Source organism: Haliotis asinina, chromosome 1, assembly GCF_037392515.1.
Source record: "Haliotis asinina isolate JCU_RB_2024 chromosome 1, JCU_Hal_asi_v2, whole genome shotgun sequence".
Lineage (NCBI taxonomy): Eukaryota > Metazoa > Mollusca > Gastropoda > Lepetellida > Haliotidae > Haliotis > Haliotis asinina.
In genome coordinates, this window is record NC_090280.1 from 72010294 (window position 1) to 72036767 (window position 26474).

General features: G+C 39.8%; 1 protein-coding gene across 1 annotated transcript in view; it reads left to right on the forward strand.

Moving 5' to 3' along the window:
* Window positions 1-3832: 3832 nt before the first annotated feature.
* LOC137296855 (potassium voltage-gated channel protein Shaw-like) overlaps window positions 3833-26474 on the forward strand; it is a 38318-nt gene continuing 15676 nt past the window's right edge. The window contains exon 1 of the mRNA XM_067828729.1: window positions 3833-4430. Coding sequence (XP_067684830.1) covers window positions 3972-4430 — 459 coding nt within the window. The 5' untranslated portion in view covers window positions 3833-3971. The remainder of the gene's footprint in view (window positions 4431-26474) is intronic.

Here is a 26474-nt window from a genome sequence, read left to right on the forward strand (position 1 = left end):
TGGAAGCACATGCCAGAACGGTGACATGGTAATCTCAGTGACAAGTCCGTGAATAACTTGTAAAGGTGTTCTGCCAGTGACAGCGATCCCACCCCACACCATTACTGAGATGGAAAACGTTTACAGCGTTGCGTTTGCCGAGGGTTGAAAGTAAGCCGTGATTCACCCCAAAACATAACGTGCGCTCTACAGCGATTGGTCGTGAGTGTAATCTGCCAATCACTGACTGAAACGTTGACGATGTTCTGTTTTGTTGAAACGTCTGTGATGTCACTCTCACGCTGTCGCTCGTCGTACCAAAGACCCGGGTTCCAGCTTTGATATTGATGCAAAATTGCTAAAAGCAGTGAAAAAGTCAACTCACTCACTCACTCCTACAGTGTTTTTACAAACACTGTTTTCTTCATAGCATATTTACATCAAAATTCCTCTTTTCCAGATTTGTAAATTATTTCAAGTACATTAACTCATCCATATTAACTATCGGTTAACATACTGCCATTAGCGAGACCTTTTTTTAGCCAAATGTTGTTATATGCTGTACAAAAACGCGTCACTGACCCGTCCTATTTGGGGTCTCTGGTTACATTTTAAGTTGTGGTTATGATAATTTTAACTTTTCACTGGCTTTGTTTCGTGTTATTTCACGTAGTATTTAATTCACTGAGTCCTTGACTTACACGGAGGGCAGTTGTGGCCTGCCAAACTTGGCCAGTTGCTTGACCGCTTTACGCCATTTACAAACTACCCTACAGTGTGTTAAGCATCGTTGGATTCACGTTGGTCCGAACATGTGACAGACTCCAAACAAACTATGTTTGATTTGAAGTTCGCCAAATTTTCGAGGAGTGTTTACCCTCAACGAGAACGAAAACATATTTACTTCCTAAAGTCACATATGTGTGTAAGACATTTCTTATTAACGATATTCCAGGGTCTTTGGCCTTAACACTTGGTGAAATCCTAATCGGCTTACGTCTAGACAGATGTTGGTGAAGCGCTGGGGTGTTCCCGGCAGGGAGCATGTGCAGCCAGCCGGACAGAGGAACACGAGTAAGGTAGCTGGAGACACGTATCCCACACAATACATCACGTTTTAATGCTTAATGTTAATAATAATGATGATGATAATAATAGTGAATCCATAATGCGTCTTTTCCATGCAGAAAGCACATGCTCAACGCACTAACACAATTAGATCAATATTATCCCGCATAAACCATGCTGTCTATGAAGCGCGAGAAGGGTAATAGAGTCACAGGGGACGGGGGAGTTATCGTTCACCAATTACGTCACGGGGATGTTCTAATTCACCATGTGCGGGACATTGACTATATAGTTCAGCATGTAGGGAACGAGACGGGGATGTTATAGTTCACGATGTACATGGATGTTATATTCACCATGTACGGGAATGTTATATTTCGTGATGTACAGGACAATGACGTTATATTTCACGATGTACGGGATGAGAATGTTATAGTTCACATGTACAGTACAATGCCGTTATGTTTCACGATGTACGCTACGGGGGTGTTATATTTCACCACGTACAGGACAATGACGTTATGTTTCACGATGTACGCTACGGGGATGTTATATTTCACCACGTACAGGACAATGACGTTATGTTTCACGATGTACGCTACGGGGATGTTATATTTCACCACGTACAGGACAATGACGTTATGTTTCACGATGTACGCTACGGGGATGTTATATTTCACCACGTACAGGACAATGACGTTATGTTTCACGATGTACGCTACGGGGATGTTATATTTCACCACGTACAGGACAATGACGTTATATTTCACGATGTACGCTACGGGGATGTTATATTTCACCACGTACAGGACAATGACGTTATGTTTCACGATGTACGCTACGGGGATGTTATATTTCACCACGTACAGGACAATGACGTTATATTTCACGATGTACGGGATGAGAATGTTATAGTTCACATGTACAGTACAATGCCGTTATGTTTCACGATGTACGCTACGGGGATGTTATATTTCACCACGTACAGGACAATGACGTTATGTTTCACGATGTACGCTACGGGGATGTTATATTTCACCACGTACAGGACAATGACGTTATGTTTCACGATGTACGCTACGGGGATGTTATATTTCACCACGTACAGGACAATGACGTTATGTTTCACGATGTACGCTACGGGGGTGTTATATTTCACCACGTACAGGACAATGACGTTATGTTTCACGATGTACGCTACGGGGGTGTTATATTTCACCACGTACAGGACAATGACGTAACGGTTATAGTTCACTATGAACGGAACGGGGATATTTCAGTAGCAGGAGAAATTTCTTTGCTGTTGTCAATACTTCTTCAAGCAAATTGGTTGTGGGACAGTGAACCAGTAGTATTCTTGTCAGGATCAACAACGAAAGTCTTTTAAACACGACAAGGGAAACCTTTCGGAACCTAACAGGGAGGAATTTTTTTGTGTGGTGCTTTCTCATTCCAGGCGTGCGAATATTTACTGAAACATTATCACTTGGCTCATTTGCAAGATTTGCCTCTCTCCGTGACACAAACAGAGATGAAGCTTTAATGCAAAATTACTATTGCCTGATACATAACTTACTCATTGTCAGTTAAAACATGAATGACGCCATATGTAGCTAGTATCGTATACCATGTCCATAAAACAAACCATTGTCGATGTGCGTTGAACAAACTACAGCGACATCTGGCGTCCTTGTTTTCAGACTGATGGCCGTGATTGTCCGATATCCTTGTACAGGAGTGTTTTGTAAACATTCGTCCTTGTTTTTATGGCGAATATGTCACATACATTTCATGTATATTTGACCGTAGGACTGCCCACACACCAACATATTTGACATAATGTCGACATTAAGAAGACGGTAGTCACCACATGCTAATTCCTTCACCAATCAGAAGAAACAGTCACGGTACAAACGGTACAGTAACGAGCGACTCCATACATACAGGGGGAGATAAAACCATGTCGTCTAAATGTCATTGTTCTTGAAGGTGTTTTATTAGCATAACTGATCAACAGCCTAAGGGCAATTGTTTCTGTTTAAAAAATAAAAATTGTACATATTTTGATAATCTTCATCAGCCTAATGCATAATACGCATAGTAAATAAGTATACCCTCGTGGAGTAAGTCGTGTAATCACCCTCACTACGGTGGCTGTTAAATAAGCATACATCGTGGAGTACGTCGTGTAATCACCCTCACTACGGTGGTTGTTAAATAAGGATACCTCGTGGAGTAAGTCGTGTAATCACCCTCACTACGGTGGTTGTTAAATAAGGATACCTCGTGGAGTAAGCTGTGTAATCACCCTTGAATACATCGATAAGCCGAATTTGTTACTTGGTCCCCTACTATTAGTCTCATCGCGATTTGGAGTTACCTTGTGGGGGAGATTAACAAATTTATTAAAACATTCAGCTGACTTGATAATTCCCATATACAGGACCCTAATGAACACATCATTGGTTGCAATTGCTCCCTTAGGTACAGGTGATACCAGTTTGAAATACTATGTACCAGTACCTACGGAAGTCATAAAAAACTGAGATGGACTCCTTGAGGGGAGTGTCCGGTATGCGGTCATTACACATGTTTTTTTCACCGTGGCGATCATTGCCTGACACGCCTTTCATTCACTCATACAGAAAATTATATGTATTGAACGTTGACTAGTCTCTCATTTCACTCATTGTGGAAGCCAGTAGGCAAGTTGACATTGTGTAGGGTATGGAGAGATCAATACTGTGTATGAGATCAGCTCGCATATGCTGTCGGGCCGCAATAGGTGTCACATGTAGATGGCCTGATTCAGCGTGAGGCCACAGCTCTATGGTAAAGAGGAAAAGCTCATTAACATAGGGGCTATATAAATAACGTACAAGTTTACCAACAGGGAAAGTTATGTTCCTACAGCCAATACCACCATGTCTGGCCAAGCCATAGAAAAATGCGTGATTAATGTGGCTGGGAAGAAGTTCTGTATCAGGCGATCTCTGCTCCAGAGGTTTCCCACGACAAAACTGGCAACGTTGTCAACTTCGTCAGAAGAATATGACAGCAGTACGGCTGAATTTTACTTCGACAGGAACCCTAGCATCATGCACTGTGTGCTGGACTTATACCGGACGGGGGAGTTCCACATACCAAATAACATGTGCACCGTGGCCATCCGACGAGAGATGGAGTTCTGGGGCATCCCCGAGGACATGGTGGCCGACTGCTGCTGGAAGTCCTTCTCGATCCACGTTCACGACAAGGAGGTGCAGAAGAAGATCCAGGAGACCTTCAAGGAAGACATAGATCTGATGTATACGAAAGAGACCTCACTCAAACAGGTCATCTGGCTCACCATGGAAAACCCACATTACTCGTTTGTGGCTAAGGTAAGTATGTTTCACCCAATGACTTTATAAAGTGTTTCATCAGGACTGTTCAGGTTGACTGTTACTACAAGTTATACACATCAGGAGAAAAGTTTACGGGAACGGACTCCACATGTCGTCGTAGACATAGCAGTGATATAAATTATTAGATGTCCAATATGTGACTCCATGTTTTCACGTCAAGAGTATCAACCGCTACTACTGAGTTGATCAAGGTGTGTGGAATCTCCGTGTACATTTCATAACAAGCAGACACATGACGTGTCGCATTGCTTGTCATATGTCGACCATAACACAACCTGATGGAAATCCTCTCTAGTACGTAGCATATGCCTTCAAAAATATAAATAAAATTTACAATTTCGTTCTAAGGAACTCACACAACTAAGATATGTGCAAGTATATCTAATCGACGTCCTAAATCAACCAAATGATTGCCACTAGAAGACTGTTTTACAATGGTTAATCGTGACAACAGCATGTTGCAGAAAATCATTGTTTTATGACCGAACACCGGTATATCGCTAGGTGAGAGTATCGACAATCGCAGTAGAAGTTTAAAAAAATATAGCCGTGCCAGAAGTCATGCGAATGTCGTGAAAATGTCGTGCAAACATTGCGCCTGCTGTGGAAAGCAGTCTCCAACAAGTCTCTAACCACAATTATACAGCTTTATGTTTCACATACAGGTGATTGTAATCCCTGGGTCTATATTCATAGCTGACATAGGCTCAGAACATGTTCATGAAAAAATGATCGATACAATACCTTAGCGGCGGAATATTTGCATATAATTACCATAGGAACATATTTATGATGATTATGTTATGCATGTTCAAAGGCGTTTGAACCTGGGCATATTCTGACCAGCCTGAGCCAGTGAATATATTTCTCTTATCCAGAGCCAAATGGTCGGACAAACATTTCCCGGCGGTTTGTGTGCTTATATCGTTGTACGGCGGAGGAAACGTCCCCGGATAGTGACTAAGCACGTTTTCTCGAACCCTTTCGAGTGTGTTAAGGGGCAGTGGGGTTGTCTAATGGTTAAGGCTACTCCTCATGCTCAAGACCCGGATTGAAGTCCTCACATGGGAACAAACTGTGACGCCCATTTCTGGTGTCATTCGCCGTGATGTTGCTGGAATATTACTTAAACCGGAGTAAATCCATACTCACTCAGTCGAATGTGATAATATCAATGAGTCCCAGGATGTTTGAAGGCGGATTGTAAGTTTTTGGTGTCGACAGTGAGGCTTCCTCGACTTGCCAGGTATTGTTAAAGAACATGAAATGACTGAATCACTTTCACGTGATGTCCTCACTTTATCTATTCTGTGACAGCTACTATGACATCATGTTTAGATTTTACCAACAGCTTAAAGGTCTCACGCAACGTAAAACACAACTTTGCAGATCTGATACCTTTTGATATACACTTACCGAAACAAATCATCAAAAATGCCAGTTCAACCTATAAAGTTGAAAACGCGATGAAAATAACCCGCGAAATCGGAGTTCAAACGATTCACTAATTTCCCCCAGCGCAGAGGAAAAACGTGGTTTCAAGAGCTATGCTACTTATAATTCATGCGCAGTGAATAGGTTCGCGGAGTTTGAAACAGTATGCCTGTCCGGAGTACATATGTATCTCATCAGTGTTTCACAAATTCATTACCCTTTATTTTAGTAAGTTTGAAACCGATTAATAATGCATGGGTTCTATTTATTTTTAGTCTTCGAAAGACGTTACTGAACATTCGGACAAAACCACCCTATATCGTCTCTATATCCTGGACATATCCACGTGACCTGATGACGCCTATAACACATCTGGACAAGAACGACAGTTTTCTGATGATGATAATACTCTCCGCATCACCGACGTGATGTGGTGTAACGTCCGATGCTAAATATACCCTCATGCAACCAAACCACGATCTGCACGTCAAGCGTGTTATTTCACTGAAATCAGCTACTTCAGAATGCATTCTATCAAGTTTTCCAACGCGTCTTTCGATCATCAGTGTATACAGTAGAATATTCGCCGAAATTACGTAAAATCTCCGAAATTATAAGAGATATTAGTTCCTGGTAATGATTGAAAGACATACATGAACGAATAACTATTCCAATCCGAAGAGAAGTATGACAGTAGATGTTTGGACTGCCAGAGATTTATTTATAGGATATTAAACGAGCTTCTCCTTTCTTAACAAGTTTATGTCCCGAGTGAAATAATTTTCAGAAAATTATTTCACGAGGAACATAAACTTGTTTTGTTCACGAGGGACATAAACTTGATATGAAAGGGGGACGAGTTTTGTATCCTATTTATTACCTACGTTCTAAAAGGTGAAAATATCGTTAAAATAAAGCAATATTTTGCTTTCCTATATAGAACCATGTAACGCGGATAAATACATCATATTGGTGATTGGAATGTCAACAGCTTCACTCCAGGAAAACGTACGCTGCGTAGAGGCAATATATTTCCTATACGGCGTCTAATCACAAGAAAATAAACCAATTAAGACAGAATCAAGTCGTAATCAAAATTTAATTCTTTTCAGTTGACGATTTGTTTTCAAAAGCAATGGTGTAATTCATCAAAACACAATGGAAGTGTAAATATTTTGAACTTGACTACGTGACCTAAAGCTTGCCTGAACGTCAGTCGGCCATCACTGTCGGGCTAGTCGTCATGTTGAGAAGTGCTCACAAAGAAGAAGATTCTGGGGAGCATTTAATTATGAGCGGCAAACTCAACGGCAAAGATGAATGTGAATAACAGGGAACTGTATGTCTCAAATAGTTGAGCTTAATGTTCTTCATCGGAGGACGAGTTACTGTAAATAATTCGGCGACGCCTTGCACAGGATGCCAGTGATGCCTTATCACCTCGGCTTGGAATTCCCACTTGTCGACATTCGATGTTTATGTTGAAGACTCCACTGAAAATTGGGTCTGAAAACACAGCCTACAATCTCGAACGAAGACGATTTCAAGACTATTGCGTTCAGATTCTGGGAAGTGCTTTTGACCCCTACATAAGAAACCACGGGAGGACGCGAATGTTTGTGCGGGAGGACGCGAATGGATGCGGCTGACAGTGGCAGTGATAGAGATACAAGGGCGCCGCTCGTCTTTTGATGTTGTGTGTTACTGTGCAGTCCTGACAACATACACGCAGAAGGTATTCAATCTCGTGATAACATTCACAACTCTTCCAATCAACTGTCCGTCAATTTTGACGAAATCAATAACTTCTACGGGCGACGCCATATTTGTTTACACTCACGAGAGGCCTACTAGACGTATTTGTTTACGTATTTTTATAGATTGTTTTATTTTCGTTTTTATTACAGAAACTTGAGTTATCATAGAATTCAAAATAATGCCTGTAACCACAATAAATGAAATAAATTTTATCTAATTCCATAGAAGTGTTTTCGTTTTACATGCTCTGAGGTGTGAAAACTTGAATGAAAATCATGAATGGAATGAGTGATGAAAGTAGTACCAGTAATGTCAAAGTTCACGCATTAGCCAATGAAATCACTCGATGGTGTTATGAAACACCTTTACGAAGTACCACGTGGGTAATAAACTCATGTAGACAATCGTGTGCCTTTATTAATTTTATTTCCAGAATTTCACCCACAGGACAATACATACCTTGTGAGGAAACCTGTAAAAGAATATAGGAACACTTGTACTTTCATGTGTTTCCTTATATGTTTCAGGGAGTATATATAACACCATACGGGTAGGAAAGGAATTTCAAACGTGAGGTTTGGGGATGGGTATTTCAGTATTTCGAAACATCACCAGAATTTGTCAGACATTTGGGTATGAGTCTTCGCGATGCCAGTAATATTCCGTGGGCGTTGTGCTGCTCGGGGTGGACATTCACTTCCTTACACGAAGAGTGCCGTCGGTGTCGTGCTCAATACCCACACAGGGGAACATAACGATGTCAGCACCTGTCCTCTGATAGTTTTACCAAGTGACCCTTCAATGTGCAGCTTGGAGTCAGGTTCGCTAAGCCCAAACTGATTCACCGCCAAATCTGTCACTAGGTTTGACAACTGGCTTGACGTTCATGAACTAGAGAAGACCACGCATAGCAAGGAAATATACAAAGATCTGGTAGTGTGCGACCGACCTGGCAGTTGTAGTTTCTACATCTGGGGGTTGCTGGTGCCTGATCAATTTTGTGAAACATTTATCGTACCACCACTGCCCTGTTATGTAAGTTTCCAGCATACAAATAGAACTAGGTAGACAAAACAATAGACGAGACAAAGTAAATTACAACTTTGTGATAATCATCACGATTGACAACAATATTGTTGAAATTCGTGGTATAAACATAAATATGTCTTGAACCAGATTAGAACTGATTGATGGATGCATGGATGGAGCTTAACATATACTTAAGATTAAAGAGGCAAGCTGGATCGTGTGGTCAGGCTCGCCGAGTTTGGCTGACATATGTCATCATATCGCAGTTGCGTAGATCGATGCTCATGCTGTTAATCAATGGATTGTCTGCTCCAGACTCGATTATGTACAGACCGCTGCCATATAGCTGGAGTATTGCTGACTGCGGCGTGAAACTAAAACTCACTTACTGTGTTGGCGCGCATTTATCATTTGTATGATCAGTATACAAATTATCGAGAAATTCACGAAAACTACATATTGTACTTTATTTACAAAATAAACATAATATAAAATAGATTCGAGACTGTGTAATTGCTGGTCGTTCGATGATGCGTAATTGTATAACATATCATATCAGCATGTCCTCGCAGTTGACTACAAAGATCCATGTTTCCTGGCTTTAACGGGATATAATATAGATCGGTTTATCTTTCGTGTGACATATTGTTAAATTTTTATTAGCCTACATGTAACAAACACAAAGGCGGTTTTAATTATCGGATGAATCTGAAAAGTTACAGGGATCTCGTTACGTTCCTCGTCTTCCGAGACGGTGGGAAGAGTATTTCTTCCTGTCAACCTAGTACGCCTTACGTAGATGCTTTGGATAGATATCATCGTCGACTTTGGCGTTTTCATTACTTTAAATATTTAACTGTAATTATATCCTTAAACCTGATGGTGTGTGTTGACGATTTTCACCTAATTGGTGTTTGAAATTGAAATTTCACATGACAACAAAATAACATAAGAAACACAAACATGTCCAAACAAATTTTAAGCTGCAGCGGAAACCTCCTCGGTATTGGCAGTCAGCGATAGTATGAGGACATCTTTGTAAATTCACCTGTGAAAATCCGGGTAAGAACTGATCTTCAATAATCCATGCTTGTCGTGAGTGGCTACTAACGTAAGTGGCCGGATAGAGTGGTCAGACTCGCTGACTTGTTTGACTCACGTCATCGTACCCCAATTGCGTAGTTCGGTACTTATGCTGTTGATCACTCATGCTGTTGATCACTGGAATGCCTGGTCTAGACTCGATCATTTACTGACCGTTGCCATATAGCTGTAACATTGGTTATTGCGGCCTAATACTACACTCATTCACTGCGAAATCCGGGTGCAATGAACAACTATTTATGACTGAATATGCCAGAACTTTCCGTTGTCAAACAATCCCTGTAAAACAACTTTTCTAAAAATATCTGTATACTAGTAAATAATCTCGCATTTATGTTTTCATGAAACCACATCCCGTGTCATGTATTTCACATGCAAGTATTTTCAGTGATGACATCGGCGGCCGGGATGCTCACTATTGACGTCAGTGTGAAAATCCACTCACTAGGACACTGTACGACATAACCCACACGCAGGCACATTCTCTCACTCAAGCAGTAAATACGTATTGGCCTATTCCTGTTTCAAAAGAACCCTTTTTGTATATTGTAGTAATATTGTATATCGATGAATATAGGATCATGTTTCTGCACCTTTTAACAGATATTTCAGCTTCAAATGGATTCTATTTTGTTTTTTATATGTTTTTGAAATATGTTTATACAGATGTGGGCGAAATATATATGTATACTACGGACCAATATCTAGTGTGTCAAACATGACGGTGGATACCTGCAGGACACCTTGACGTATTGTCCATCAACTTGCTATGTTTGTCCGTGGTTCTGGAAGTCACGTAGCATTGTCATCTTGCCGTCTATGGTAATAGACCCGTGAAGATCCAGCCTAGAACTGATCTGTACTAACCCATGCTTGTCGTAAGAGCTGATCGGGTGGTTAAGCTCGCTGGCTTCTTTGAGCCATTGCGTAGATTGAAGCTCATGGTGTTGATCACTGGATTGTCTGGCCCTGGCTCGATTGTTGACAGACCGCCGCCATATAGGTGGAACATTACTGAGTTCGGCGTAAAACTCAGCTTACTTACTCACAATGGTAACGGGCTACTTGAGCGGACTTAAATCCAATACGTACTGCAATTAATGTCACGAGACGATCTTTTATATGTGTCTGCCAACTGTCAACAAAACCAACTGTCTTGACAGCCAGACCTATTTGACATGGCCGAGAAATTCCATCTTTTGACAGCTACATTCAAGTCATTAGTTTCTTTATGCTTCCAGCAGTGTGTTATCAAACGTGTACACCAATCGTTAACGTTGTTCATATATGACACCGAATTCATTACGATTGAAAGCTTGCAGGACAAGTACAGATTTAATTTGTTTTATGAGGTCCTAATTATTCTTTCACACAGGTAAACGAAACAATATTGACAAAATAGCAATTATTCAATGATTCCGTAGCTAGACCTGCATTATGTTGCCTATGTTTGCTCGTTAATGCGCTACAACCATGTGAGGCATGTAATGAACTAATTAGTAACATATGGTCCCCGCTGCTGATTAGCACGGGCTCTCCCAGACTTCATGGACGCACTGCATTGGATTGCTGTCTAAACTGAACACAAGGTCATAGGGTGCGCTATGTCAGATTATAAACATCAAGTACAACTGATACACAATCGTACACGCCCTTTTGTATACAATACGATATCTTTACAAATGTGCAATGAACGAACATGTTATAATTAATTAAATCATACCTGTATGTATGGTTTCTTTAACGTACAAACGGTACTGAAATGGACCTCCGCCACATAAGATGGTTAATGCATAAGAAAATCCAGGATTGCCAATATTAGTTTTAGATGAGCAAGTAGTTTTATTTTGTCATAGTCTGCGTTTGCATACTTCTGTATATGCACAGTTTTCACAATAGGACCCAATCCGTTACAGGCAGTCACTTTAAGACCGGAAGAGATTATTTTATTTGTTATGAAAATTGACAGACAGGAAGGAGAAGTTTCCGGATATCCGGGATCCCAGTATCCGGGCCTCACTGTATGTCGTCACAAACGATATGATAATATACGATGGTGGTGACATTTTGGAACTAGAATATTAATAAACATTGGTCCTCGTGGTTTCATTCTACGACTTCGAAAGTTCTGCATAATAACAGGTGTTTTGACTTCCTGCAAACATGCACATCTTTAAATCTACACATGTAACATCCAGGTGAACTATATGAGTTCTTTATACAGGCGTTTCCTAATATGTTACCTGTACCTTACATAAGAATATCACATGTTGTTTGTAATTATTTAGCATGAAAACGCATTTGATTTTGAAAGCAAAATACTACTTAATGCATATTAAGTAGAAACAAATGATGTAATTAAATTACAACAATTGACTGGTCACTTAATGAATTAAAGAGCGATCGGCATTTCTTTTCCAACTAAAACATGATTTCATAGCGGTGTGAATTAAATTTCCCAAACACTGTGTGAGTTTGACATGACGACTGTGTTGGCAGTACTGGCAGATCTGCTGAAGACATACGACCCTTGCGATGACTAGTGAAAAGGAATGGCTAGCTCTTAAAATGCTGACATACTTTAGCATTGTTCATAGTTTATGTTCAAAACATTAAAACATTTTCTGAACATGTTTAGCTAATACAGTCAGACCTCGTATATCCGAACTTCAGATATCGGAACACCTCGGTTTCCGAACATTCTTATATATGTATTTCAATTTGCCTCGTATATCTGAACTCCAAGGCTGTCGTTGTACATGCAAACCCTTCGCTCCGTTTGGGGCGCATGCATAAATCAAATGACCGTTCATCGTATATATCATCAGGATTTAAAATTAAGTAAACCAATATCATCTGTCAAATCATGGTGATGTCAATGACATGTCAATGTTATGGATATACAACTTCCTTATCTTGTAAATATCCGTGCAGTTTTCATCATTCTTCACTTACACTTCAGAAATGCTTGCCATCAAAGAATCCTTTCAGGGTGTTAGTTCTACCAGGACGCTCACCAGTAAGTAACTTATTATTATTAAGAGGGGCCGAAATATTTTTTATGTCTGATCTGCACTTTTTCCCCTCCGTGTCTACTTATTACTTTCCTTTATTAGTTGCTAATGTCAGTATACAGCCATCTAGTCATATCGAATTGTCCACGTGTTTGTTTGTTTTTCATATTCACATTAGGAAAACAGTTCTGTTAAATAACAACTGTAAAGGACCCTCACAGTGTTGAACATATAGACTTTGCACACCGAGCATCGTGTACTGTTCCTTCCTCGTCCAGATTTCATTTAATACTGACGATAGGACGTGTTTCTAAACTCCCAGTATATTGCACACTCATAATCAATACATGCATTTCACATTTTTATTTTTGTATGTATACTGAAAGAAAAAATATTGGAACACATGAAAGGTGTTCTTTTTTTCCCAAGGTTTCTTTACGAACTTTGTATCCCATAGCTTGTGAAGAACCCTGGAAACAAATAAGGGAACACTTCCCCCCTCAGTATAGTTTGAATATATATGACTGTAGCCTGTTTACTTTATTTAGTATCCTAAACCAGAGTTATCTTCGTCTTAAGAATAACCCAGATGTAGCCAGCAAATGTGATTCTGCCGCTGGAACGGATTAGTTCTGTACGATGAATGGAACCTGAAACCCTGCAGTGTTCAGTGAACTACAATGCCGCCCTCGTCACCTGATTATGTCCATAAAGAACAACGCTCCCGGTTCCAAACAACTGATGTTTGTGACAAACAAAAGAATGTGCCGCTTGATAACTGACAGCATATAACAATGATCTTTGTATATGTTTTATATGAGTTCCTCGTAATATGTTTCTAACAAAATACATTGAAGAGTTATGCAATCAATATGATTATTTCTCTTTGACGTGTCTGCGACTAGTTGTGAAATGAATCAATTATTTTCAATTCTACAGTAAAAGTAAGCAAAAACGAAACTATGCATCTTAGGAATAAAAGAGTTTTGTTCTCCAAACGTTAGTTACAAAGGTTTTCATCACATCTGAACCGTCATAATATAGATTTTTATCTTTGAAAGGGCGAAGGGAAGAGCGTAGTAAAATAATTTATTAAACCCTGTTTCATTCACTGTACGGAACTCTGCACAGTGAATAAATCATCTCCTTCTAAATAAATAATAAAGGCCCGATATTCCTCTGGATATTTGAGCTAACAGTCGATAGGGCGCCACGCGCCATCACCTTAATCACATTGTTGTCTTGCGTTTTCGGGGAGATGGTTTTGGAGAACACTCAAACTGAAACACACATCGCTGTTACACTCAAATCCGGAAACAGTGGTGAAATAACAGTGAGTGTAGCAGGGCGTGGCGTCATCCCACAAATGACATCATTACCTTGTCACCTTGCTACTAAAATGTACCGATATAAAACCATGCTGTCGTGTTTAGTAAGTTTAAGCCACAAGCACATTTCGTGTTTTCGGTGGTTTTCCTCCACTGTCTCAAGGTTGCCACATCACAAAATAGGTTTATTATTTTCCAGCTAGCGCAGCCTGCCTACACAGACATACATAATATATTTCTTGCTTATACCTCTCGTTTCTCACACTGCAGTGAATGTTTAGCAAACCTTAATATCGACATATTATTGCAAAATCCCTTGACATGTTGATAGTAATATGTTACACAATAATCATGGACCATATCATCCACAAGTCCCACCGGTGAATGACTGGAACAAGTTCGAAATAAGTGACTGTTATACCACCTCCATGTTACTAGAAAAGAATCAGTTGGGATGTTAAGGTCGCTAGAAGTGAGTGAGTGCTGGAGTTTTCTTGTATGCCGTACCCAGCAATATTCCAGGCTTATGGCGTCTGTCTGCAAATAATCGAGTCTGGATCAGACAATCCTGTGATTGATAGCATGAACATCGATTCTAGCAGTTGGGATACGATACGACATGTTAACCAACGAGTCTTATACCCGTTAGACGTCCCTTGGCACAAACATGGACAAATTATTACCCGGATCTTCACGGCGGGTCGGGTGGAAGGTAAAGGGTCAATACAACATGCTTATTGTGTGGACCTCAATCACGTCTGTCCAAACGTCCCGATAAGCTGTGTATGATAGCAAATCTACATTTGAACACGACAATTGTTGAGTTGTTAGCGTACAAACATCAGCCGTGAAACTCACCAGTTTACAAAGTGTAATAGCCTGAAAGAGGGTAATATCAGTCCGGATATGATAACAACCTGTCAGGACGTGGTGTGAATGATAACACGTGCGTTACCACTCTATGGCTCAATCACTTACATGTATTTTGCACTCTCCATCAATTGACTAAAGAACTAGCAACCGACTGAAGGCAGGTGATTATATCGGTAGTCTAATTAGAACATGTCAACTTAAATAAACCTGTTGCCGAGCAAGACCCTCATAGATAAAGTTAAAGAGGTTATGTGAGCCTCGACTGCTAAATTGATGTGATTATTGTGAGTTGTTTACTGGTCACAAGGGGTACACAAAGTAATTTGGTTTACATTCATAACAATTCTTGAGCATTTAACGTTCATACACATACTGCACTGACAGTATTAAAACACAATGGTAATATTAAGATTAACAACAGCGATGGGCATCATAAACAGAAATACTAAACAATTAAAGGTTAGCCTCATGCACTTAAGAGCTAAGTCCACAGTAGACAAGAGAAAACATGTGAGGAGTAAAGTGTTCAAACTTATAAAGAAGTTTGATGCTGCAAAGTACAAATGATGTGGAGGTTCTATTCTAATACTTTTGTAAAGAGGAATTTTGAAGAGGCGACCGGAAGGAAGTACGAGTTCAGAATGATTATGTACAAAGTGGGACGTATCAGCCAAAATTGCAGATGCTTTCTTTTCAACCTGGGACTCATACAGGGCAGTGAAATTATGGCGGGGAATGCCGAAAACTTTACTGGAAAGTTTCACAGTTGGGTTGATTTTGTTATTTAGCTTCAGCAAAATGTTATCGTACCACGCATGTAAACAAAATGTGAAACACTTTCAGTGAATGTTTGATAAAATAAGTATAACATGACTTGGTCAACATTAAAGGAACGCAGCTTGCGGAGAAATATAGCCTTGTTAACCTTTACAGTATAAGGCGTGAGTGTTGACTTTCCAAGAGTTTATTGTGGAGTATAGTTCCCAGACATTTGTATTCCTCCAACACTTGCACTTCCTCCGTGACGATGAATACTGGTTCTACTGGTTCTTTGTCATTGTGACATTTAGTGCAAGATAGTTGTCTTTAACAGCGAATTAAATGTATTAATTATTTATGTAATCTAGTTCAGAGCTGTTGAGGACTCCTGTCAATACGGCATCGTCTGTGAACTTAAATATAAGAGAACTGAGTTTGGCACTCACACAGCCATTTGTGTAGAGGGTAAACAGAATGGGAGACAACACACACCTTTGTGGGGAGCACCAGTATTCGTGGGTGGGTGTTCGTTCAGAAGACGAAGAGTTTACCAGAACACGTTGTAACCGATGTACAAGGAAGGACTCGATCCAACGTATAAGAGTGCTGTTCACCTCCATAGTAGACACCTTTTGCATCATTAGGGAGGATTGAATCATGTTAAACGCAGACGAAAAGGCGGCAAACAGAATTCTCACATATGATTTATGAGTATCCAGGTGAGTATATAGAGTATGCAGGAGAGAAAGCTGAACTGTAGTGTATCCATGAGATGTCTGGTTTCTTGTAAGAGCAATTGCAGGATAATGCGTTCAAAGCATTTGATTACTATGGGCGTTAAAAACACAGGCCGATTATCATTTAGTCTTGACGGTTTCCAGTTCTTGGGTACAGGTATCACATTGGCCGTTTTCCAGATTGCAGGTATATGGTGTGGGTTACACTTGAGTTAACACATACCAGGAATATTGCCTTGTATATACCACTCAACTGGTGAGAACACTCACGGAATATGATTCCAGGTAGACTGTCGGGGCTGATGTTTATCTTCTTGTAGACATTAAGAACGTCATCCTCTGTGGTGGTGATATCTTCTCCGGCTGGTAGGGAGTGGCTAACAGCGAGACGATCAGATGAAGTTCAATCGTTGTACATGAAATAATAGTTGCGAGCCATTGCGAATCAACATGTCCAGCATGCGAATGTCCAGGGCGTCATGGAAAGTGGTGCGGTCAAAGTTCTTTGGAATAGGCCCGTATACAGCCTCGGAGGAATTCCTGCTATCAAACCTGATCTTGTCCTTTTTGTTAAAGCCAGTGAATTTATTTATACCATTAAATATTCTGTCCCTTTTGGCAGCAATGTGATTTGGAAGATTCAGGAAAAGCATTCTAAATATGCGGACCTCACCTTTGAAATGTCTCTCTTGCACTCAAGTACACTGTCGTCAGGCACCCCATTGTTCTCGGCGCCCTTGGTTTGGTATCTCCTGATCTCTTGGCACAGATCAGGAGAGTGCCCGGGCTGTCCACCGGGATGACAAGGAGTGTCTTGTTGGCTGACTGGAATGATTGTGTTAGGTGGTGTTTCTCAAGATACGCCTTCAGTTTGCCAGCTACCACTTTCTCCAAACACTTAAATGCAATTGAAAGGTTGGAAATTGGACGGATGTTTTTCAAATTATTTTCATCAGGTTCTGGTTTCTTTAGAACTAACGTGACAACTGCATGTTTAAAAATATATATGTTTGAAGAACGCCATGAGCGAGGTTTTCCTAGGGTTTGAAATCGGAATCTCTGCGAATCCGGTAACAACACTCGCCCTTGTGCACACATCAATAGTTCTTTGGCAATAGGTTTCAAAGGGGCACATCTGTAGTTTTGTAAGTGTATAGACCTGTTTTTGTTTTGATGCACCTCTTCACATTTGCATAATAGGGACATTCTTCCCTAGCGTTGAACCTTCATTGATAGAAGAACTTGCCCTTAAGCATTTTTCAGTAGGTACTTCATTACAGCAAGTTTGGAATATTTTGATTTACCAAAGGTCACCGTTATTTTATTTACCTATCACAGAGGAACAATTTGCTCTGATGACTCAAGTTTTTGTGTACCTCATGTGACATCATGTGATGTCCACTACAAAAGATTTCACTAGTTTGTAAGTCCTTGTATATGATGATTGGATCGTATCAAACCGTTTCCGTAACACCGCGTCGACTGAAAGTTGATATGCAGTGTAACAGCAACTAGCTTGGCTCGAGTGAGAAGTCTCCGAGGACGTGGTTTGTTATGTCATTGCATGCCGTCGTGACGCAGCCGTGACACTGTGAACACACGCTATGCAATAACTCGTGTCACTCTGGGGAAATATGGTCACACTGAATCGTGGCTGAGCAATTTTCATGTGTTGATATGAATCCTATGTCGAGTGTCAAAATCCAGTGATGGTCCAATTGTAAGTGAACACTGCAGTGTCTCTGTGTAGTGATCATTAGCATTACCTGCTTTGAGAGAGTGCGTATGGTTTTACGCCGCTTTTAGAAACATCAGGGCGGGGACAGCAGAAATGGGTTTCACATACTGTGCCCATGTGGGGAATCGAACTTGGGTTGTCAGCGTTGCAAGCTAACGCTTTAACCACTAGGCTACCCCACGGCCCCATTAACTGCTTTGAAACTGCTACACATTCAACATGAAACTATCAAAGTGAGTTGTGAATGACTTGAATCAAATTTACGCCTCCTCCGACAGCCCCTCCCGCTACTCAATTTGCTGTTTAGATTTTGTATATAATCCCATGGACGTCTGGCGTGTTTACCACCAAGAATACCGATTAGTTGTACAATACCGAGGTGGTGAAAATTATATATATATCCTGATATATATGTGTATATATTTATTGATCAGTTATGATTTTCGATATTTGTTTTGTTTTGTTTTACATCCTCTATTCTCATTATTTGATCCAGCATGACTATTGTTACCATTTGAAATTTTCAGTATATACATATATTTGATGCATCAGCAATATATACTCACATATAAGTAGATATTACTCGAAATCCTCCTTTGGAATACTGCGATGTTCTCTCCTCTAAACTTCACTCCTTCACTATCCTTCAAGACCTGAGTTACGACTGACCGATCGTCAGCAGCCTGTGCTTCCACCGGGATCAGGTGGTCAGACTCGCTAACTTGGTTCACACGTGTCATCACGATGTTGATCACAGGACTATCTGGTCACGAATCAACCAACAAACAACCACTTATGAGATGCCAACGTAACCGTTATTCCAGACTTGCAGGCCCTCAGAGGTTATATATTTTCAATTCATTTCATTTCTAAAGCCATATAAACATTTTTATTACCTACGAGGGCGAAAATATCGGGGTTAATATTTTTCATACGATGCCCTAGGGCAAACTATTATTTTGTGATGGTGACGTTAGGTCAAGGTGACGTTAGGTCATGCTGACGTTGGCGGCTAGCCAACCTAAGTCTGGAAGTAGATTTGGGTCTATTTCAATTTCTCGTTTCAATTTGACGAAATCGGTAATACACAAAATATCATAATCGTGCCTACATCGTACTGTGTAAACGACACATAACCCTTGCTCTCACCCGGGAACTACCAGCATTTAGGCACTCGTGTCGAAAACATGGTATCACACGGGCACTGATATAATATCCTCTATATATCACCATAGTGATTATAATGACTGGTCATTAGAGTTTTCGTTAGCGTTTTCTGTCTACAGGAAAGAGTATATGTACAAAGTCTGATCTTCATGACCAGGTGTATATGAAAGTTGTTTCACCAACAAAATGCTACCTGGACTTCTACTAGACATTAATGACAAAGTCATGAAGACTTCACGCTCACAATCACAACCGAAATTTATGTTGTAACTCCCCGTTGGTTTAACACCCAGTATCTCTGAAGGAACCTGAGTCATCAATGCCAAGTGACTGTATGACCATGTCTTCTTTGTTACGTCAAATTAACTCTTAGAAGACTCTCCAAGAAGCTTGCGAATCTGTCGTTTCCTCTTTTACGAAACATAAGATGGACGATTGGTTGCAGATATGGTAAAGCAGTATTTATGTTTTTGTTGTATGTTTTTGTCATCTATATGATGCTTTTATGATGTCTTGTGTTGGCATTATATTCTGCCAAATGACAAATTCTGTTTCATCAGGGTATGCCCATATCTTCTTGTACAAACATCCTGTTGAACGTTTCATTCATATTTAAAGCACCTCTTAGCGCGTAACGTTCCGCGTGAGAAGTGGCATTATCATGAAATGAGTCAAGGGAGAAGGTAAACCTGGTGTTTGTCTTTCAAAGTGAGTTTAAGCCAGTGCGTGTTCATGAGTTTTCAGTTCTGAAATAAACCTGTTCTATTTCAAACAAGTCTTTCTGAAAGTCTGAAAAACAGGTTTGTGGTTCTTCAAGCCAGCAAAGCCACATATAAGATTATATAAACATGACTGCAACATTGCATGATGGAAAAAGAACTTGGTATAACTGACGTATGCAATAATACCGCGTTAAACGCCAATTTGGTTTCAGAGAAAACCATAACTGAGCTGTCTTGATTCTGAACCCCCCAAAGACATGTCAGTTCTCCTTCGTGGTAGATACCCGATTGATCCGATTAAGAACTGATCTTCATGGTCAGTAACTCAATCATTGTTGTATGAACCGACTAACGGGACTGGGTGTTCAGACCCGCCGACTTGGTTGACACATACCCCAATAGACAGATGCTCATGCTGTTGATCACTGGATTATCTAGTCCAGATCCGATATTTATAGACCGCCGCTATATACCTGGAATATTGCTGAGTGCGACGTAAAAGCAAACTCACTCACTCTTTGTAAGATTTGAAAGCACCTCTGTGACATGAATCCTCATGTCCTAAGGACTTCGACCCAGAATTAATGTCTCACGCGATGTCCAAACACCCAATTGATACTGGGTTTCATTTTTGCAGGCTGCCGGACACAAACTTCTCTAGACTTTTTTCAACTCTGTACTCCAAAGGAGTAATGCCTTCTTGAATCCATGGAGCATTTGCCACACTGAACGCGGATATCTTAGGTATATGACTCAAGGCTCAGGAAAGTTATTCAAAATGGAGGCAAATTATATTTCATCCGAACTCTACTGAAAAAATGTATGCGAAATGCTGGGCGTTATGTTATATTTGGGAACAGGTGGTTGTGGCAAAGACGTTTACGTTTTGTTATATATATTCATTGCGGATAAATGAAACAGGAACTTAGCCAAGTAGCTTTGTGTGCATGTATACCTATAGTTCAAATCGTATAAATTGCCACTTTTTCCTCCTGATTTAAATGAACAAGAAATACAATGACCCCTGAAAACAAATAATCTGTTTGAATCCATGCATAAAGATTCATAGTGACATATACGTTCCACGTGACGTTTGACTCACCCTTCGTCTAGCAATTTTCAAGAAGCTCTCGCCTTTGATGTCAACATTTCATAACGTTTGAGGGACAAGCTTTCTTTGAAGAGTTACAATATTAAAACCCTCTGTAAAGCTTTCGAAATATTTTAAAGAATGACAAACTTTTGTTGTTGTTTTTTTTGTAGTCTTTTAAGTATTACATATAAAGACTTGTGGTTTGTGTTAATGGGAACACCAAATTCATTCTTAAAATAACTGTGGTTAATTAATACGGAGCGATTAAAAGTTGTCAAAAAGTCGTCTGCTTCCCTCTCGCCCGCAAACGAAAACCACAGACAGGCTACGTAACTCTGTCACGAGACAACTGCAACAAAGCGCAGTGACGTCATTTGAGGACGGATTTCCAGTTAGCTGTACGTGTATCTACAATGTATAAGAAACTCGTCATTTTACAGATCTCTCGGTGTCAACAAAAACTAGTTGTAGTATGAAAAACAGTTGTAACTCGGAAGCTGGCAAAGCAGATAACAAGATGAAAGGACGGTAGATTGTGAAAGCATCAAGCTGTCATAGGACACACGATTTCACGTTGAGACAACCCTGTAAACACGATGATTTACACCCGGAAATGTACATGAATTCTATAGTGCTCACATTACGTCACTTAGGCGCACTCCACTGACTGGTTATCATTCCATCCGCGTGAGAGAATTGTGCACTTTTGTCAAAAAGGCCGATTTAAGGTCGAAATGAGTAGTTTTAATGACAGTGTTTCATTTATAACGATATGAGTGAATGATTTATGTATTTGTAACCCCTAGGGTACGAGCACAATAGCAACAGTATCATCATTGTGAACAATATGCAGACAATATTGGAACTGATGAACAAACAAATAACACTTTACAATAATCTCTCCTAAAATTCAATACTGAATAAAATGTGTATAAAATTAACATATTTAGATGATGATTCAGTACTTCATGAAATGTGAACTATGTATTAACACAGACATTAGATGACTGTTCAATACTACAGGAAATGTTAATAAAAACGCACAATTTGGATGACTATTGAACATTACATGAACCGTGCATATACTATAGGCATTGATCATTCAGTATTGTAAAAGTGTGCGTTTTGAAGGAGTGAGGAAAGATTCCACTTAGTCTTGTTTCATGAACTAATTTTGAACGATGGTGACGTATACGAACTGTTACCAACGGATTGACATTCTGAGGGCGGAGAGTAGAAATGAGACCATACGGAACTGTTGACAAACACACAAATGAAGCGCCATTTGTAACATGGCATGTCATCACATGTAAAATACACACGTGCTACCGTTATTTGTGGTGGTTGGCGTATGACCATGCGATCAACAGGGCAAGGAAAATGTCCACTGTACCTTTTACTCTCCTCAGTATTTCTCCTTAGTGTCAATGTACAGTATCATATCTCAGTCACGTGTGTCATTATATACCAGATTTATGAACGAATAGAGGAACCATCTGGCATACACAGCATTTGTGAGTTTCCCATGTGAGAAATCATTAAGAGGAGTGGTAGAAATGAGACAAAAATCAGCACAAAACCGTAGGTGGATAAAGTGCGTTTTGCCGCGAAGATCCGGGTTACAATTGATCTTCAGTAACCTTTGCTTGTCGTAGGAGGCAACTAATGGGAGCTTGCTGACTTAGTGGACACATGTCATCGTATTCCAGTTGTATAGATAGATGCTCATATGGGCGGAATATTGCTGAATGTTACGTAAAACCAAATTCATTCACTCACTATAAAGTGAGTAAAGTGACATGACACTGTTAGTGTGAATCGCCTTATCTGAAATGACTTGATGTAGAAGATCGCTATGTCATCACAACCGATTCTCACCACGCTTTCCGAAGCTTGCCCATGTACAAAGAAAATACCATTTGACCATCGACATCACAAGGTTAAAAGCGACAGTCAAGAACAAGAACAGATATCCCTTCTTGTGACGATGAGATCCATATACTATTGGTTAAATGATAGAGGATATACTGTATTGTCTGTGTAAGTAGTTTTGAAGGTCTGATATTCTTTATGAAATCAGCGTTTAAAGTGAAACCTGCCTCACATCAGATGTGAGACGGCGACCTGTGTCAAAGTAACGAGCCTTTATTTTCTATTGCATTTGGTAATTTGATGTGAAATACTTCAGAAAAAAAACCAAACAGTGGTTTATTTAATACCACACCAATCCAAAATCATGACAGTATATTGCATAACATACCGAACAAAGATAAGTATATACTGAAATATTTGTTCGTAAATACTACCAATTTTACATCTTGCATTATCTCGGTATCGCAACAATTTTGTACAGTATATACATTTTTATACAACAACCGGACTCTAAACTGTTCGTAGTTCTGAGTGGACGTCATTGGTTAAATGCATTCTCGACATCATGATGTATTGTAAATATCTTATATTAGACAGGACATCTCTTTGACAAACTGTAGCCTCCCGGAACAACAATCAGAGATCTCCTGTTTCTACTTAATACACAGCAAAGACACTCTAAGAGATCGAAACACTAGAACTAGGCTCGCAAACATATGTTAATATGTATGCACCATTACACAGCTTTGCGACAAACAAACTGAAGTAGGGTACAAAGCAATTAGGATGCCTGAACTGGAACTTTTCTTTTTGCGTTCTCAAAGACAGATGACCAAATGTTGAGACGAGAATGGTGCATGCATCTAAAATATGGATGAACGAGTATTTCAAGGACCGTATGACTGATTGAAGGAATCATTAAGATTTCCTCACATATGACTTGGGGCACATCTGGAGATAAATGTTTCAAGGATGATGCCTTGAAGGTAGAGCAGCGGGTAGACTGATCATTTGAGAGCTTGGTACTTATGGACACGGACACACACACCACTGGTTTTTCAGAATTGATCGCTAGGAACTGCGACTGATTTATCTTTTACATTGGTGTTTCATTTTTAATAATTTTACCTACGTTGTCCAGCATAAATCCATATGGATCTCCCGACGGCAGGTAATATGCAAGTGTCTTCATATCAGACAAACAAGAACCTCTGACACAATGATCGAAATATAATATTCTAGGAATACCACAAGTGTTTGCATATAGTGATTTAACGACAGTTCTGTGTGCTGTTGTGCTTTCAGCTATGCAAACCATGAAATGGTTCCAGACATGTAAACAAAATGAGTATGTGTTTATGAATCTTTTACGAATAGTGATGGTAGAAGGCGCAGATATAATACCCTAAATTCGGTGTTCACTCTTTGAGTGTTCTCACTACTAACAAAAGTCCTCTGGTACTTACAACGTTTGTAACTAGGAGCAATATTTTCCTGTATTGTAAAAGAGATTCACCAGGCAGGTCTTGTACAGGGATTTTCTAATGTATTGTTTCATTCAACAGGCAGTTCATTTCACACTGCATTGAAGGAACAGGATTTTTTCCCAAACCATGTTATCGTAGGTTTTGGCACACAGATGTGTCTGCTCTAATATTGCTGAATTCAGCGTAAAACACTTACTCACACACTATGTGATTTGACTTGTACCAAAGTATTTGATAAAAAATTGATGTAGAGATGTTTCCACAGAATAGTGATTTTTGTGATGCCTTGTCATAGTGAACAACCACAAACAATCCATACTACAGGCTTTTGTATGATGGTTGGCAGGGGGAGAATGTTTGATCCTAACTCAGGTTTCCCTGTTTCCGTTTCTGTATTCTACCAACGACAGCATCATATACTGACCAATCTGAAAGACATTCTACACATTCCTCTTCCCTTTGGTCCGTTTTCTGAATATGCTTCGACAGTATCCATTATGATAGCAATATTGTAATCGCAATTGGTGGAAGGTTGGTAACCTGTGCCATATTTAAATTGTCATCAATAGGGAAAGGACCTTGGTAGCGGTTCCTGAAATTTCAAATTTTGGGAGACGTTTTGAGAGAAAGGTTTTGGTTGGACAACGTTACTAATTCTTTTGAATCAATTTCTCGCTTGCAAATTTCCAATTCAGGAACATGCGGTCTTTTTCTAAAGTAGCAGGATTTCTGATTTGGCCAAATGCCTGAAAGCAATATCAGGAACAACACTCTCCTTCGATCCTGTAGTCTGCAGACCACTCATGAGCAGAAGTTGCAGGGGTCGTTTAAATTCTTTCAATGGCGGAGTAAAGATTTATTCTGACTGTGTGAAGTCCCAGTGGCTCCTGTAGGAGAAGTAACAAATCTTCGGCAAAAAATAAATAAATGGTGTCATTTGTCCATTATTCGTTTTGTGTCCATGGCAGCTTCGACCCCATATTCAATACTTATACGATGGCAGTTCTTTGGTTAGAAACTAAGCCTGCCAAAGTCTATTATTTTATTAGATCCATGTGACATTGCAGGGATTTTCCCTTGACATTCTTTGATGTCGCCGTTAAAATAGTGACGTCGTTTTTTATTCTCATATCCTGAAAAGGATGGTGTGATTTTCAGAGGACAAAATGTTGCTCAGACAATTTTGAAACATTTCTATTGGTGCCTGGTGTGTGCTGACTGACTCGCGTCAATGATTTCTGTTTCCGCAAAGGATACATGTAATGCCCGTCATGACGTTCTTTTTGTTTGACGAGATACGTCTCCAAATGGTTGTATGAAGCATGTTTAAACTGCAAGTTTAATTAATGTTCAGCACAAGTTACAGGATTTTTAGGCTTTTTATTTCATTTGGAGAAATACTGAAATGTATTCCACCTTTTGTCCAACCAAAGATTTCTAATGCTTGTAAACAGGTTGTTTTTAATAGAAACTGCCTTCAGTAGAAGTTGATTTCATGATATTCCAACGGACCATATGAGGACCCCGGTCTAAATCATATTTTTCATAAACGCTTTCAAAGGTCCGTCAGTGTTCACCTGTGAAATGATTATGCCTCATGTGAAGTGTTAGGTTGGAGTTGGTGGAATATGCTTCAAGTTGACAACTGGAAAGTTCGAATCCTCCCTCGCGTTCTATGTGCGCCGAATATATTATGGGCTCTAAGTGCGCCAAATGTATTATGCGTTCTATGTGCGCCAGATATATTGTGGATCCTATATGCGCCAAATGTATGATGTTCTTCTTGCGTATATTTTCTCACACTAAAAGCAGTTGACGCAATACTATTTGAGATTCGTTCATCTTCAATATCTAAAATTCCTAAAGTTTCACAATCAGACTGGCTGTCGTGCGTTGTTTTAGTGA